The sequence below is a fragment of the Salvelinus alpinus genome, chromosome 21 (assembly GCF_045679555.1).
Source record: "Salvelinus alpinus chromosome 21, SLU_Salpinus.1, whole genome shotgun sequence".
In the NCBI taxonomy this organism is placed as follows: domain Eukaryota; kingdom Metazoa; phylum Chordata; class Actinopteri; order Salmoniformes; family Salmonidae; genus Salvelinus; species Salvelinus alpinus.
Window position 1 is genome coordinate 5,605,557 of NC_092106.1, and position 17,666 is coordinate 5,623,222.

A 17,666-nucleotide genomic window follows, 5' to 3' on the forward strand; every position below is an offset into this window, starting at 1 on the left:
ATTTATCATAACTTGCCCTTTCTATAACTGATAAGTTTGTTGTTAGCTAGTTACTTAGCTAATTGTGACGATACCATATCACTGACCAGAACTGGCCACGTTAACTATGGCTGGCAAGCAAATAACTAGCTTGCTAGCTAGCTGCAACTTTTGGCTATTGATTAATGTATCAAGCTGAAAAAAAGATGATGCGGGCCTCAGAGGTGGAACCACAAAAGTTGCAAACACTGGTGCAAAATCTGATAATGGAAATGTGAGAGTGCTTTGTTGACCTTTGGTGGCTCTCATATCCACATTCCTGCTGGTACTGCTGCCTGGTAGGTACCTTGTCTACAATGTAATGAAGGCTACAATATAGTCACTATTTTAACATGAATTCCCCTTTGAATGTCATCACGATGCTTCAATATGGTTGGCTACTTGTAGCCCTGTGTGGATCAGTCGGTAGAGCACAGCACTGAATTGCACCACCATGGGCTCGATTCATGCTGGGTCCAACAACATGAAAAATGTACCTGTTGCGCGTAGAAATTGTCTGTCCTCGTTTGCAACACTCACTACAGAGTTCCAAAACTGCATCTGGAAGCAACATCAGTACAATAACTATTTGTCGGGAGCTTCATGAAATGGGTTTCCATGGCCGCACACAAGCCTTAGATCACCATGTGCAATGCCAAGCGTCGGCTGGAGTGGTGTAAAGCTCGCTGCGATTGGAGCAGTGGAATCAGGTTCTCTGGAGTGATGAATCATGCTTCAGCATCTGGCAGTCCGACGGACAAATCTGGGTTTGGAGGATGCCAGGAGAATGCTACCTTCTCCAATGCATAATGCCAGCTGGGGCTGTTTTTTATAGTTATGGCTAGGCCAGTGAAGGGAAATCTTAACACTACACATACAATGACATTCTAGACGATTCTGTGCTTCCAACTTTGTGGCAACAATTTGGGGAAGGCCCTTTCCTGTTTCAGCATGACAATGCTCCTGTGCACAAAACATGGTCCATACAGAAATGGTTTGTCGAGATCGGTGTGGAAGAACTAGACTGGCCTGCACAGAGCTCTGACCTCAACCCCATCGAACACCTTTGGGATGAATTGGAACGCCGACTGCGAGCCAGGCCTAATCGCCCAACATCAGTGCCCGACCTCACTAATGCTCGTGGCTTAATGGAAGCAAGTCCTCGCAGCAATGTTCCAACATCTAGTGGAAAGCCTTCCCAGAAGAGTGGAGGCCGTTATAGTAGTAAAGGGGGGACAAATTCCATATTAATGCCCATGATTTTGGAATGAGATGTTCAACGAGCAGGTGTCCACACACTTTAGTTCTTGTAGTGTTCAGTATATGCTTTGTAAACTAACTATATTACTGCAAATAGCTGATCTAGATGTCCCATCAAGCTGATAGTGAGGAACTGCATGTCATATGACCGACATTGCCACCAGCCTGTATGACCGAACAAAGGGATCTGACAAGGAGCCATGTGGAAACTGCAGGGAGTAAAGTCAGTAGACAATTAAGCCTAGTTCATACTGCAGGCTTTAATGCTCAAATCAGTTTTGTTTCTGAAATCAGTTTAGGAATACTGACTGTCCAAATAGCAAGTTACAAGTGACCAAATCGGATTTGTGTGTGTTCAGACAGCAGTCATTTGCTGACATGGCTATGCTAGTTGTTACAGCAACTAAGGGTGTGTGTTCAGTGGTGTAGGCTGATTGGTGGTGGCGCTCGTGCTTCCTATCACTCAGAAGTTATGTTGCAAGCTAAGGTGACAACAATGCCTGCCATGGACGTTTACCAGTTGCGTTGAATGTTGAAAATCATAGTGTAAGAACACTTTGAAAGCCTCAAAGGATAAGATTATCCAAGTTTCAAAACGAGTACTTTTTGGCTATCCACAGCAGTCAGCTAGCTAGCCACAGCAGGCAACTAGCTAACTAGTTAGCGGTTTAGCTTTCTAGCACATTCACTAATTTGTTTGTAAACAATTGTCAAGCTAGTTAGCTACCACATGTTCTTGTCAAACTGTCAACAGATTCAAATCGGACATGCAAGAAAATATGATTTGAGTCACTTCAAACTGTCAATGTGAACAAGACGCTTCCATTGTCTGATGAACCTGCTGTGGTAGCCCCCAACACTTCTGTTGATTTTTAGCTTCGGTGGCCAAAGTTATCTTAAGTTTGTAGTGGCTATTTAAAAGAAAACCTAAACATGGATTAGCTTCTCCTAGGCCAGATCACTTTCAGGGTGAGGAACCAACCATCTAATGTTAATTTGTAAAATAGTGAACTTTCCCTTTAAAGCGTCAATCAGCAGTCGAAACAATAACGATGTGTTTTCTCCACGCCTGTTTCGGTAAAAAGCTGAGGGATAGGGTTGTAACCCCTCTCAAATTCATAGACAGAGCTTTGGATGCAAGGACTGACCATCCATGATATTACAATTATAGTTTTACCCATATTTTGAGGCATGTTTGTTTATATTTACTCTGTTTACAAACATTGGAGTGAAAAAAGCTTATCTTTTGGGTTCTGATGGGGTACGACAGTTGAACTAAGTTTGTGAGGCATTTAGAAGTTATATTCTTCAAGAATCAATGGGTACATTTAATGAATTCAGAAGTCCCAAAATGGATGAAGCGCTTGCCGATTGCTCCTTTAAGACCGAGAAGAACGAAGAGGATTAAGAAAATGAACACGCTTATTTGAAAACTCTGCTGCTCTACCAAACATTGGTTGAATAATAAACTACGAATCAAATAAAATACTTTCAATGTACAAGCTAGAGAGTAACAAGTGGCTTTAATTGAGGCCGCCTCCTTTTTATGACAGAATTAATGAAGGTGACAAAGCAAAGCATCACGCTTTCAGATTGCAATACATTTCCACATTCTGTTATATCATGATGAATGCTGCGATATTGAACGAATAGATGGTATGGCAAGTATCATTTGACCAGCATCTTTTCAAAACGTCTGAGCACTACAGCGGGAAAGCAGAAAGCTGCAAAACAGAAATATGGCACAACCACCCTCTCTATGCCTTTCAAGTATCGATAGTCAGACAACATAACACCACTTAATATAACATGATGCAACATAATGAATTCTGCAAAAATATAAGTTAGAGGGGTCACAATGAGGAAAACCTGTGCAGGCTCAAGGGGTACAAGGAAAAGGCATATTTGTAGATCAAGGTAATTAGGTTGTAAGCAAAGCTGTACACACAGCAGCCATATAGACAGAAACTAAAGTAAGGCACAAAACTATGCTATCTGACAGCATAAGGTTTGTTAACAAATGCCACAACATATCTAAAAAGGTAGCCTACAACTATATTACATTCAATTCAATAATTTCTCTATTTTCTTCATAACACACACATATAGTTACCATATGAGCAATATCTAGTGGGATGGTTATGGAATACTTGTTCAATTCTGAAGTCGTGGACTAGTAGGCTGGATCAAGTACACACAGTGAACATACCAAACCTGTGCGCGTATTCATAAAGTGTCTCAGCATAGGGGTGCTGATCTAGGATCAGATTTGCCATAATGAATAAGATTACATGGCCAGGGAGTACCTGATCAGCTCTCCTACTCTGGGACGCTTTATGAACACAGGCCCTGTTTTTAAGTACGCAGATGACGTTTGTTGGGTGTTATTGTACGCTGCTTTATATTCTTAAAATTGGTATAGCAAAACAAGTAAGCAATAAAAATCCTCCCAGGATCCAAAACACATTAAACTTATGTGAACACATTGAAAGGAAAATGTCACAGGTATCCAACGTTTCGTTTTTGTACGGCAACCAGTGTTTATCGCTTGTTTATAGTATTCCATCGATCAAGGGAGAAAAAATATATATACACGTAATAATAACAATAGTCGCTCTGGTGTTGTAGACAGGTGGGCTTGGTCTGACTACTCATAAGCTAGAGTTTGTCACTGTAGCTTGCATGTTCTGGGTCTGTTCAACAGACATCACTGATGTGTCACACACACGTCATTCATCAAACAAAGCTCTGTCATTCATCAGAGCTCTGTTGATGAAAGAGGTAGCATGATCCCAACAACAGTTAGAAATGGAGTCCCTCAATGTGTGTACGGGTAACTGCCAAAATAAAGGAAACACTTTATGTTTCGAGAGGGCGTTGGGCCACCACGAGCCAGAACATCTTCAATGCACCTCTATTAGCAGGAGGCGACAACCTTCTTCCACGATAAATTCCATCATTTGGTGTTTTGTCGATGGTGGTGGGGAACACTCTCAGGCGCCGCTTCAGAATCTCCCATGTGTTCAATTGGGTTGAGATCTGGTGACTGAGATAACCATGGCATACGGCTTACATTGTTTTTCATGCTCATCAAACCATTCAGCGACCATTCGTGCCCTGTGGATGAGGGCATTGTGATCCTATGGCCTGCCCAGTATTTTTATACATGACCCTAAGCATGATGGGATCCTAATTGCTTAATTATCTCAGGAACCAAACATCTGTGGAAGCACCTGTTTTAATATACTTTGTATCCCTCATTTACTCAAGTGTTTCCATTATTTTGGCAGTTACCTGTACATTAATGTTCTGGCGCTGAAAGCAGGCTAAATCAAACTCTAAATGAAAACACATACTATTCGAACCCAGGTCTAGTGGTGCTATTCTATATCACGAGTCCTCAGTCAGCCACGTGTGAGCTTTAATATGAGTATGGACTACCGGTAAGTGCAGGTTACACCTCCAGACCCAGCGGGAGGCACAGAGTGTGTTTATCGCGCATCGTTGAGCTCCCTGGCCACGGTAAGGATCTCCTTCGCCCCTTTACTCAGCAGTAGATTGGCCAGGTCTAGACCTAGCTTCTCAGAAGCATCCTGGGCCGGGCCTGGCATGTTGTTCGCTGTGACGCCAACTCGCTGGACCCACTCATCCACTCGCTCTTCCACCTACCACAGAGGAAAAGACGGCTTAAATAAACCTAATAAATATGCTCTGAGAAGGGAGCCCCTTGGTGAGCTGATACGTTTAATGAGAAGAGGTTCATTTTGTGTTCTGACTGGGAGTGAGAAATCAGTAGTCGGACCTTATTGTCTGACGCAATGCTGGTCTGCATGGTCTCCTTGAGACTGTCTGAACCATCCAGGCTGTACACTGCACCCGTCAGGTAGAGCTTTGGTAAATAGAACACAGCAGTTACAAACGGCATACACGCAAGAATGCAACCATGGATATGCAATGACGCACACGTACGCGTTAGCAAGTGTCATAAGCCCTTACTTGAGAGTCCTTGACTTCAGTGTGGACAGCAACTGGTACACTGCAACCCCCCTCCTACAACAAGCGAAAGTGATTACACTGGAGTGTAGACAGACAAATATAATAGGACATACAAGAAAATATTGACATTTGGTTAAAGGGGGTAATCTGCAGTAGCTGCATACATTTTAAAATGATAAATGAATGAAATAAAATAAAATTGTATTTGTAAAATGCTTCGTAAACAATAGGTGTAGACTAACAGTGAAATGCTTGATTACGACCCCTTCCCAACAATGCAGAGAAAAATAAAATAGAGAAACAATAGAAAAGTAATAACACGTAATAATAAATACACAATGAGTAATGATAACTTTGCTATATACACCGGAGTACCAGTACCGAGTCGATGTGCAGGGGTACGAGGTAATTTAGGTAGATATGTACATACTGTATAACTAGGAATAAAGTGATTAGTCAACAGGACAGATAATAAACAGTAGCATCGGTGTATATGATGAGCCAAAAAATGGTCAGATAGTCCAGAAATTCAAACAATTCTATGGAAATTCAACAAATTAATCACGTAAAGCTGGCAAAAGGCTTGGATATATAAGTAGTACAATCTATAAGAATTGCAAATACATTTACAAGCAACATTTAAAACACAACGCACTGATTGCCTGCAAAGCCATAATGCTTTAAGCTTCTTCCCACTAAGTGTCTATCTATTTAACTAACTATACTGAACATAAATATAAACGTAACATGCAACAATTGCAAAGATTTTACAGAGTTACAGTTCATATAAGGAAATCAGCCAATTGAAATACATTCATTAGGCCCTAATGTGTGAATTTTACATGACTTGCAGGGCATAGGCCCACCCACTGGGGAGCCAGGCCCAGCCAATCAGAATGAGTTTTTCCCCACTAAAGGGCTTTAGTACAGACAGAAATACTCCTCAGTATTTTTGTTCAGTTTATTGGGGGTAGAAGCTGTTCAGGGTCCTGTTGGTTCCAGACTTGGTGCATCGGTACCATTTGCCGTGCGGTAGCAGAGAGAACAGTTCTGACACCGCCTGAATGGCAGGGTGTTCGGCCCAGTGGTGTACTGGTATACTGATGCACTGTAATGATTTATACCCATTTATTATTGAGGAATATAACTTAGAAATGCCTCATGAGCTTAGTTCAACTGTCGTACCCAATCAGATCACAAAATATAACCTTGTTCTACTCCAATGTTTGTAAACATTGTAAATATATATATTTTTAAGCACTGTATTGCCTCCAAACATGTTTAAAACTATCATTTTTAAATCTTAGATGGTTAGTCATAGCTCTGTCTACGAATTTGTGAGTGGTTACATTTCTCCAGACCCCTCCATCAGCTTTTTACCAAAATAGAGGTGGGGTGTACGCGTTGTGATTATTTCAACTCTGGATTGCCCCTTTAAGTACTGTTTGTGACATAATTATGAAGCCTACCATTACTTTATATTCTTTTTAATGTAAAGACTTCTACTTTCACTTGCAATTGTACCTCAAAGGCCGGTTTCCTAGGCAAAGATTAGGCCTCGTCCTAGACTAAAAAGCCGGTTCAATGATGATTCTCCGTTGAGCATGCTTTTCAGTCCAGGATTAGGCCTAGGCTAATCTGAGTCTGGGAAACTGGTCCTATACGAGTATCTACATTAAGTAGCATCAACAATCCACTAGCAGCCAAATATTCACAGATACACTGGACACACTATAATAAAACATCTAGGAGACAGAGTGAGACATACCAGTCGTCTGAGGAAGGCTCGCTCTGCTATACAGCGCAGGACCGTGTTGGGGTCGTGCAGAACAGACACCATCTCCAGGATGTCCTTGTCTTTGGCCCGCACCTCAATGGCAATAGCCCCCTGGAATACAGCCAAGCAATGGACCCTCAGTCAGTTAAGACCATTCTGAAAATTCTAATTCTCACATACAGTTGAAGTCGGAAGTTTACATACACTTTAGCCAAATACATTTAAACACAGTTTTTCACAATTTCTGACATTTAATCCTCGTAAAAATTCCCTGTCTGAGGTCAGTTAGGATCACCACTTTATTTTAAGAATGTGAAATGTCAGAATATCAGTAGAGAGAATTATTTATTTCAGCTTTTATTTATTTCATCACATTCCCAGTGGGTCAGAAGTTTACATACATGTTTAACTTGGGTCAAACATTTCGGGTAGCCTTCCACAAGCTTCCCACAATAAGTTGGGTGAATTTTGGCCCATTCCTCCTGATAGAGCTGGTGTAACTGAGTCAGGTTTGTAGGCCTCCTTGCTCGCACACGCTTTTTCAGTTCTGCCCACAAATGTTCTATAGGATTGAGGTCAGGGCTTTGTGATGTCCACTCCAATACCTTGACTTTGTTGTCCTTAAGCCATTTTGCCACAACTTTAGAAGTATGCTTGGGGTCATTGTCCATTTGGAAGACCCATTTGCGACCAAGCTTTAAATTCCTGACTGATTTCTTGAGATGTTGCTTCAATATATCTACATAATTTTCTTTCCTCATGATGCCATCTATTTTGTGACATGCACCAGCCCCTCCTGAAGCAAAGCATCCCCACAACATTATGCTGCCACCCCCGTGCTTCACGGTTGGGATGGTGTTCTTCGACTTGCAAGCCTCCCTCTTTTTCCTCCAAACATAACGATGGCCAAACAGTTCTATTTTTGTTTCATCAGACCAGAGAACATTTCTCCAAAAAGTACGATCTTTGCCCCCTTATGCAGTTGCAAACCGTAGTCTGGCTTTTTTATGGCGGTTTTGGCACAGTGGCTTCTTCCTTTCTGAGCGGGCTTTCAGGTTATGTCGATATAGGACTCGTTTTACTGTGGATACAGATAATTTTGTACCTGTTTCCTCCAGCATCTTCACAAGGTCCTTTGCTGTTGTTCTGGGATTGATTTGCACTTTTTGCACCAAAGTACGTTCATCTCTAGGAGACAGAACGCGTCTCCTTCCTGAGCGGTATGACGGCTGCGTGGTCCCATGGTGTTTATACTTGCGCACTATTGTTTGTACAGATGAACCTTCAGGCGTTTGGAAATTGTACCAGACTTCTGGAGGTCTCCAATTGTTTTTCTGAGGTCTTGGCTGATTTCTTTTGATTTTCCCATGATGTCAAGCAAAGAGGCACTGAGTTTGAAGGTAGGCCTTGAAATACATCCACAGGTACACCTCCAGTTGAGTCAAATGATGTCAATTAGCCTATTAGAAGCTCCTAAAGCCATGACATAATTTTCAAGCTGTTTAAAGGCACAGTCAACTTAGTGTATTTAAACTTCTGACCCACTGGAATTGTGATACAGTGAAATAATCTGTCTGTAAACAATTGTTGGAGAAATTACTTGTGTCATGCACAAAGTAGATGTCCTAACCGACTTGCCAAAACTATAGTTAGTTAACAAGAAATGTGTGGAGTGGTTGAAAAACAAGTTTTAATGACTCCAACCTTAGTGTATGTAAACTTCCGACTTTAACTGTATACAGTGCCAAAAGGGGTCTCGGACGAAGGCCTGGTGATAATGGGTTAGCAACTGTGATATACCCTTTCAAGGTAAAATGTTCAGTTTTAATAACAGTTTAGCGTTTTTTGTTATTACACAATGGAATAAGGACCACAGGTATAAGAGTTAAAGTTGTCAATTTCTCCTTCATAAAATAAATCTACCCACCTGTCCAACAGCGTACATACAGTCCTCAGGGCCCAGGATCTTCAAATGCAAAGACACAAATTAAAGATACAATGAATTCGTAAAGTTTTCAGACCCCTTGACTTTTTCCACATTTTGTTACGTTACAGCCTTATTCTAAAATGGATTCAATCGTTTTTTACCCCTCATCAAATCTACACACAATACCCAAAAATGACGAAGCAAAAACGTATTTCTTTTTTTTCTGCAAATGTAATAAAACTAAAAAACTGAAATATCACATTTACATAAGTATTCAGACCCTTTACTCAGTACTTTGTTGAAGCACCTTTGGCAGCGAATACAGTCTTGAGTCTTCTTGGGTATGACGCTACAAGCTTGGCACACCTATATTTGGGGAGTTTCTCCCATTTTTCTCTGCAGATCCTCTCAAGCTCTGTCAGGTTGGATGGGGAGCGTTGCTGCACAGCTATTTTCAGGTCTCTCTAGACATGTTTGATCGGGTTCAAGTCCGAGCTTTGGCTGGGCCACTCAAGGACATTCAGAGACTTGCCCCGAAGCCACTCCTGCATTGTCTTGGCTGTGTGCTTAGGGTTGTTGTCCTGTTGGAAGGTGAACCTTTGCCCCAGTCTGAGGTCCTGAGCGCTCTGGGGCAGGTTTTCTTCCAGGATCTCACTCTACTTTGCTCCGTTCATCTTTGCCACGATCCTGACTAGTCTCCCAGTCGCTGCTGCTGAAAAACATCCCCACAGCATGATGCTGCCACCACCACCATGCTTCAACGTAGGGATGGTGCCATGTTTCCACCAAATGTGACTCTTGTCATTCTGGCCAAAGAGATCAATCTTGGTTTCATCAGACCAGACAATCTTGATTCTCAGAGAGTCTGAGAGTCTGAGAGTCTTTAGGTGCCTTTTAGCAAACACCAAGCAGGCTGTCCGGTGTCTTTTACTGAGGAGTGGCTTCCATCTGGCCACTCTACCATAAAGGCCTGATTGGTGGAGTGCTGCAGAGATGGTTGTCCATCTGGAAGGTTCTCCTATCTCCACAGAGGAACTCTGGAGCTCTGTCAGAGTCACCATCGGGTTCTTGGTCACCTCCCTGACCAAGGCCCTTCTCCCCCGGTTGCTCAGTTTGGCTGGGCAGCCAGCTCTAGGAAAAATGTTGGTTAATTACAAACTTCTTCCATTTAAGAATGATGGAGGCCACTGTGTTCTTGGGGACCTTCAATGCTGCAGAATTGTTTTGGTACCCTTCCCCAGATTGGTACCTCGACACAATCCTGTCTCGGAGCTCTACAGACAATTCCTTCAACCTCATGGCTTGGTTTTTGCTTTGACATGCACTGTCAACTGTGGAACATTATATAGACAGGTGTGTGCCTTTCCAAATCATGTCCAATCAATTGAATTTACCACAGGAGGACTCCAATAAAGTTGTAGAAACATCTCAACGATGATCAATGAAAACAGGATGCACCTGGCCTCCATTTCTAGTCTCATAGCAAAGGGTCTGAATACTTATGTTTAATAAGATATTTCTGTTTTTATTTTTAATACATTTGCAAAGATTTCTAAAAACCTTTTTGCATTTTGTCATTATGGGGTAGTGTGTAGATTGCTGAGAAAAAAAGATTTAATCAATAAGGCTGTAACATAACAAAATGTGGAAAAGTCAAGGGGTCTGAATGCTTTCCGAAGGCACTGTATACAGTAGGCTTACATATTGTCTATAAACCACATACAATTTAATCTTTATTAATTAAGATTAATCTTGGTATGGACAAGGTGTTGTGAAGTGGAATGTTGGAAGTAACTACCTGGCTGACTCGGCTCTCCCAGCCCATGCGACTGAGTCCAGCTGCAGCCAGAATAATGGCAGAGAAGTCGTCCTTTTCATCCAGCTTCTTCAACCTCGTGTTAAGGTTTCCTCGCTGGAAAAACCCCACTAAGGAAACAAACTCACAACCCTCTATAGATGTAGTCATGACTGATATGATGTGCATCAGATTTGAAATGAAGATCCTGTTTTGATATTTCGCTCTACTGTGAGTGGCGGTGAGTGAAAGGATACAATATCTTTAAACTCAAGGTGGGGGAATCTTTTCTTTAGCTGAGCAGCCCGTCGCAGCGAACTTGTGCCTATCACACTACGAAACAAACCCATCAAGATCAATGTCAAGCCACTCCTTTAAAACAGATAGGAAAAGAATCTTCAAACAATGTCATGAGTAAAATTCAACTGTGTTTCGTACCTCTTGTCGGGCAGGGTGTCGAGAGATTTGCCCATGTTTTTGGGATGCAAGACAACTGCATCATGGGGGTTCTCCCGCCTTTAAAAGAACAGGAAGAAAAACAACTATTGACCATTAAAATATCGGAGGCTACTTCATTCCACAGTAGTGGTGAAGACAATCCTACTTCAATAGTAGATATTCAGAAAGTGACGAACTCTAGTGCGCTTGGAGTATTCAAAGTAAATGTCTATACACGCTAGCTAGATCATGATTTCAAATCTACATAGTCAATGAAATAATGATGAAACCTGTATAAACTTTGAAAGAAAGAACTTTCAATATATTACAATATGTGGGTAAAACTGATAGTGTTTCACACCGAATCAGTATGTTCAAAGGTCTAAAACACAAACAAAAGAGGCCCAGATGAATTAAGGACAGTGTGTTTGATTTCTCTGTGGATCCTTACAGAGGCACTATTGTTTCGACTTACTTTAGCACTGCTCCTATGGTAAAGCCAGGAGGTAGAGTCGTGGGCAAGTCCTTCAAAGAGTGGACCACCAAGTCTACCCTATAGGAGACACAGCACAACAGAGTCATTTATTTTTGCAACACTTCAGAGCGAAGACTCTGGACATCAACACCTGCACAAATCAAAGTCTTGAAGACATCAATGGTTTTGTCTGAAGTGTTGAAGCTACTCTAAATGTATGCCATTACGTTGTAATAAAGAAAGTACTTCAGCAGTAGTAGCTTTCCAGATTCGGGCTAATAGTAATGTAGCCTACAGTTTGAATGTACAGTGCGTAGTGAACGTCTACACACCCCTTGCACAGTCTCCACATTTTGCTGCCTTTAAATTACATATGAAAAATGTATTATTATTTTTTTTATTTACATCCTACTGATCCTACTGTACACAACCTACTCCACATTTCCAAAGTGAAAGAAAATTATAGAATATTTTCAAAATGTATGGGGGAAAAAAATAAAATAAGATGTTTTGATGGCGTATGTCTTTACACCCCAGAGTTAATACTTGGTGGAAGTACCTTTTGGTAGTAATTACAGCTGTGAAACAATTTTAAATCAGATTCTACAAACTTTGCACAACTCTTAGGGCAACATGTATCCAGTAGTTAAATTTGCTCAAGCTCAGTAAATTTGGTTGGGAGTCATTGATGGACAGCAATATTTTCAAGCAGATTTACGTCAGGACTGAGACTGGACCATTCAGGAACACTCAACACCTATTGTAAAGCCATTTTGATGTGTCTTTGGCATTACAATTGATGTAATTGTCCCGCTGAAAACTAAAACTCTATTCCAGGTTTAGGTATTCAGAAGACTAAGGCAGGGTTTTGTGTAACTTTTTATCTGGGCTTTTCTCCTTTCATATTATATATATATATATATATTTTTTTTTTTACCCCCTTTTTCTCCCCAATTTCAATCTTGTCTCATTGTTTCAACTCCCCAATGGGCTCGGGAGGCGAAGGTTGAGTCATGCGTCCTCCGAAACATGATCCACCAAACCGTGCTTCTTAACGCCCGCCCATTTAACCTGGAAGCCAGCCGCACCAATGTGTCGGAGAAAACACTATTCACCTGAAGACCGAGGTCAGCCTGTAGGCGTCCAGCCTGCCACAAGGAGTCACTAGAGCGCGATGAACCAAGTAAAGCCCCCCGGCCAAACCCTCCCCTAACCCGGGCGACGCTGGGCCAATTGTGCACCGCCCGATCACGGCCGGTTGTGAAACAGGCCGGGTTTGAACCCAGATCTGTAGTGGCGCCTTAGACCACTGCGCCACTCGGGAGGCACCTTTCATATTTTTTTCTCCTGAAACACTCCCCAGTCCCTGCCGGTGACAAGCATACCCATAACCTGATGCTGCAACCACAATACTCAAACGCATATGATCAACAATATTGTATTCACTCCACATTACTGACCTGTATGACAACGTGAAAAAAATTAAGCCTATTTTAGAAAAGCCACTTCAAATCATCCATTCTGTTTGCAACAAGGCTGTGAAGTAATATCGCAAGACAACACTGCAAAGAAATTGACTTTCTGGCCTAAATTAAAAACTACAAGCTTAGGTCAAATCCAATACAAACACAACACAGAGTCAAGCATTGTGGTGGCAGCATCATGTTGTGGGTATGCTTCTCACCGGCAGGGACTGGGGAGTTTGTCAGGATAAAACTAAATATGAAAGGAGCAAAGGGTTAAACCTAACCCTAACCCAGGTAAAAAGTTAGAGGAAAACCCACCTCAGTCTTCTAAAAAGCTAACCCTGGGATAGAGTTTATTTTTCAGCAGGACAATCACACAATTTTTGGTCAGATACACCAGAATGGCTTTTCAAAAGGTGTCAAGTGTTCATGAGTGGTCCAGCCTCAGCCCTGACTTGAATTTGCTTGAAAATCAGAGACAAGGTTGGAATATTGCTCCATCAATGACTCCCACTCAAATTTACTGAGCTTGAGCCATTTTGACAAAAACAATGAATACATGTTGCCCTAAGAGTTGTGCAAAGTTGGTAGAATCTTATTCAAAATGATTCACCGCTGTAATGGCTGCCAAAGGTGCTTCCACCAAGTATTAACTCTGGGGTGTGAAGACATACGTTATCAACACATCAACAATTTTTTATTAATTTTGATTTAACTTTGAAAATGTGGAGTAGGTTGTGTAGATCGATAGGAAAGAAATCAAATATATCCCCATTTGAGATCACATTTTAAGGCAGCAAAATGTGTTGACTGTGCAAGGGGTGTGTAGACTCTCACTAGCGACTGTATATTACAAGGCTTATTCACACACAAGAGACCACTATTATCACCATTCTTGACAACATTTTTCTTGACAACACCCAAGCCTGACAAGTGGATCCAACTGAAATGCCAGTTCCAGATGGCAAAATTAGACTTACTCGTTCCTCTCCAGAGCAGTCTCCAGTTCTTTGGTGAAAAGGCTCTTCTCTCCGATCTGCATTTAGAAACGAAATAGGTTACTAACTGTTAACCCCATAACATTTTCAGTTCAGACCATAAGTTTATATGTACACAATGGAGAAAACACTGTATATTCTAATGGCAGTGGTTTTTGCACACTACTGAGTCAAGTAAAATGAACAATTTGGGCAACAATTTAGTTCTCTTGAGGCACGCTTTAGTATAAAAATAGATTTACCTTTGATAACGCTGTGTCAAGAATTTTGTCCCCTGTTGTTGTCATGCCAACTGAAACAGAAAGACAATGACGTAATCAAAGTGATATAGTCGTTTAATTACTGTGCTGTACATATCTTATTGGTGATGCATCTCTATAGTCAAATGAAGATTACTGCACTATAAGTAACACAACATACAGGTAACTGCAAAAATAAAGGAAACATCAACATAACGTGTTTTAATAGGGCGTTGGGCTAGAACAGCTTCAATGCACCTTGGCATATATTCTACAAATGTCTGGAACTCTATTGGAGGAATGGAACACCATTCTTCCACAAGAAATTCCATAATTTGGTGTTTTGTTGATGGTGATAGAAAACTCTGTCTCAAGCGCCGCTCCAGAATCTCCCATAACTCTTAGATTGGGATGAGATCTGGTGACTGAGACGGCCATTGCATACGGCTTACATCGTTTTCATGCTCATCAAACCATTCCGTGACCACTCATGCCCTGTGTATGGGGGCATCCTATGGGATTGCCTAAATAATTGCCTAAATAATGGCCTGCCCAGACTTTTTATACATGACCCTAAGCATGATGGGATGTTAATTGCTTATTAACTAACTCAGGAAACACATCTGTGTGGAAGCACCTGCTTTCAATGTACTTTGTGCCCTTCATTTACTCAAGTGTTTCTATTATTTTGCCAGTTACTTGTATAAAACCTTTTTTTCATACACTCCTAGAAAAAAGGGTTCCAAAAGGTTCTTCGGCTGTCCCCATGGGAGAACCCTTATTGATTTCAGATAGAACCGTTTTGGGTACCAAGTAGAACCATTTTGGTTTCCAAGTAGAATCCTCTGTGGAAAGGCTTCTACATGGAACGCAAAAGGCTTCTACAAAGGGTTCTCCTATGCGGACCGCCGAAGAACCCTTTTAGGTTCTAGATAGCACCTTTTTTCCCTAGGAGTGTATTGCGGGACACCTGGACTCACCTATTTCTATGTGGACATCGGGGTACAGTCCCTTCAGCTTTTCTGCAACACTGTCCGTCTGAATACGAGCCAGCTGAGGTCAACAAATGAACAGAAATCAATTCAATTTGGATTACATCATTTGTGTGTCTGCATTTTGGATGGTTGGTTTCTAGCTAGTTCACTTCTTGGATAATATTGAATATCATAGGCTATTCAAGAAGCGAATGTTCAGCCGTGAGTTACCAAATCAGTGGGACGTGAGCATAACAAGCTGTAGTAAAAGGCTAGACATGACTGGAGCAGTGAACGATCTATCTCTGATGCAGGAGGTGCAGACGTCCCTGACTGCTGTATCAGAGGGAACAGAGAGGGGAACCTTATCTGATAAGGAGTTGCCACGCTCTCTGTTTCGCCATTCAAAAGTGTAACTCTACAGTAGTTTCACTGACACTGGAAAAATTGTTAAAGTGAGAAATGACATTACCTGAAATCAACAACAACAACAAAAAATGCAATTTGGTTCCACTCAACCACCAAAGGTATCATACCTGGCTCTTTCGGGTTCCAATTCGTATGACCCGGCTAACTTTCCCATTCCCATCCTGTTGGGAAAAAATGAAAGCAATACATTTACAACAGCCATTTTTCCAATAATGGAGTTTTTTAAACTTATACATGTAGTTGCAGTTCTTGGCAGTTATTCCCTTCGTATTGTGTCAACTCCTTTCACTATAAGCCACATATAACTGCTCCATACAATAATATTTATATAAACTCTGCATGAATTGCTTTCCTCTTACCCTGATGTACTTATAAGGTCCCTCCATAGTTCTCAGTAAACCTTAGCTTCTACACGCGGAGCAGCACGTTGTGTCGTCTGTAGAGCTGTGAAAGCCTGCTGTGTCTGTGGGGAGCAGTGGCGAGTCATATAGCCTAGCCCGAGAGATACTGAACAACTATGCATCTTAACTTCCTACACCCCCATTTCCCTGGTCCTAGCTGATAAGTCAAGAGTGCCGATTCATTGTGTCAGTTATTATGAGCAGGGAGGGGTAGTGATAGACTTTAGAAAGATAATTTGTTTTAGGCATTTTCCAAATGGTTATGAAATGTACATGTACTGTATGTATGTGGAAAGCAATAATATGAAAAGGATAAGAGTTTTCTGTTTAAATCTGATCCCGTTCAAAGCTGGCAACCTTTAGGTTTTATAGGAGAAGACAGGAGTTGACACACTGGATGTTGCAGGCATATAATACAGCAGCTATAGAAACTCTGACAAGGCAGCAACATCATATTATGCTGTTATTTAGAGTTAGTTTAATGAATGAACACACATAATTTTTACTGCAGGAACTGTCAATCTGCCATTTTAGAAAGGGACAGCTAAGATATAACATGACATTAGCTTCTAATCTACAGGTTCAATGGGTGTGGCTGCTGATGGTGAGGCAGATATTATTTGTAATGAAACCCTTTGATATATGAGATGTATTCTCCAATGGTAGAGCTCCGAGGTGCAGAAAGGCGCGTGAGTAAACCAATCGGAGCGTTCCGGCTTGGCTGTAAAAATGACGCATGCCTCACTGCGAGGAATATTATCAGTGTGGTATGACTGTTATGCAGTCTCTCACCTGGGAATTCTTCTGTCTCGACATCTCAGTGTGGCAGTAACGATCCGCGAGTATTGTCTTTGTCAGTGACAATTGTTCGCGACATGCAATCCTTCAGAATATAGATAATTCCTTGTAAACAGGGATGAAAATGGCATTTGTAACTAGGGTAATTTATTTTAAAATGTTTGTATTATTCATAATACAAAAATCAACTTACATTGCTACATCAAACATGTCTAACAAAACAAAACACAGGTATTAACAAGAAAATACTAAAACATACATAAAATATCAATAAAATAATTTTAAAAAATGAACAATTCTAGTGCAATTGTATTCATTCTGGGAAAAAATCGAATTATAATGAATCAGGAAGATGTTAATCTTATTTACTCGGGATAATGTCTTAACAAGATAACTAAATTCAATCAAAAATATGTGTAATTTTGGTATGTAATTCTGGAATTTTAGTTTGTGTATAAAGTATTTGGCAACAAGAATAAGAAAAATCACAATTGGTCTTGATATCATTGTGAAAGTAACATATTGTGTCCTTCATGTCAAAAACATGGGTAGTGTTCATAATGATAAATAAGTATTCTGCAAGGTTTTCCCAAAATTCTGACACAAATTTACATTCAAAGAACAAGTGAGTCAGATTCTCACCTTTTTCACAGAAAACGCAGATATCAATAGGCA

The 17,666-nt window shown here is 41.0% G+C and overlaps 1 protein-coding gene across 1 annotated transcript; it reads right to left on the bottom strand.

The window, feature by feature from the left end:
* Positions 1-2,782: 2,782 nt before the first annotated feature.
* On the bottom strand, positions 2,783-16,294 carry LOC139547657 (porphobilinogen deaminase-like). Its single transcript, XM_071356638.1, has 14 exons — positions 16,152-16,294; positions 15,900-15,953; positions 15,370-15,442; positions 14,393-14,442; positions 14,133-14,188; positions 11,687-11,764; positions 11,212-11,289; positions 11,031-11,106; positions 10,777-10,890; positions 8,979-9,017; positions 7,043-7,162; positions 5,275-5,328; positions 5,081-5,167; positions 2,783-4,943 (listed from the first exon to the last, which is right to left on the bottom strand). Exons 1-14 carry the CDS (start codon positions 16,176-16,178, stop codon positions 4,770-4,772), a joined length of 1,080 nt encoding a protein of 359 aa, XP_071212739.1. The 5' UTR covers positions 16,179-16,294; the 3' UTR covers positions 2,783-4,769.
* Between the last annotated feature and the right edge of the window lie 1,372 nt (positions 16,295-17,666).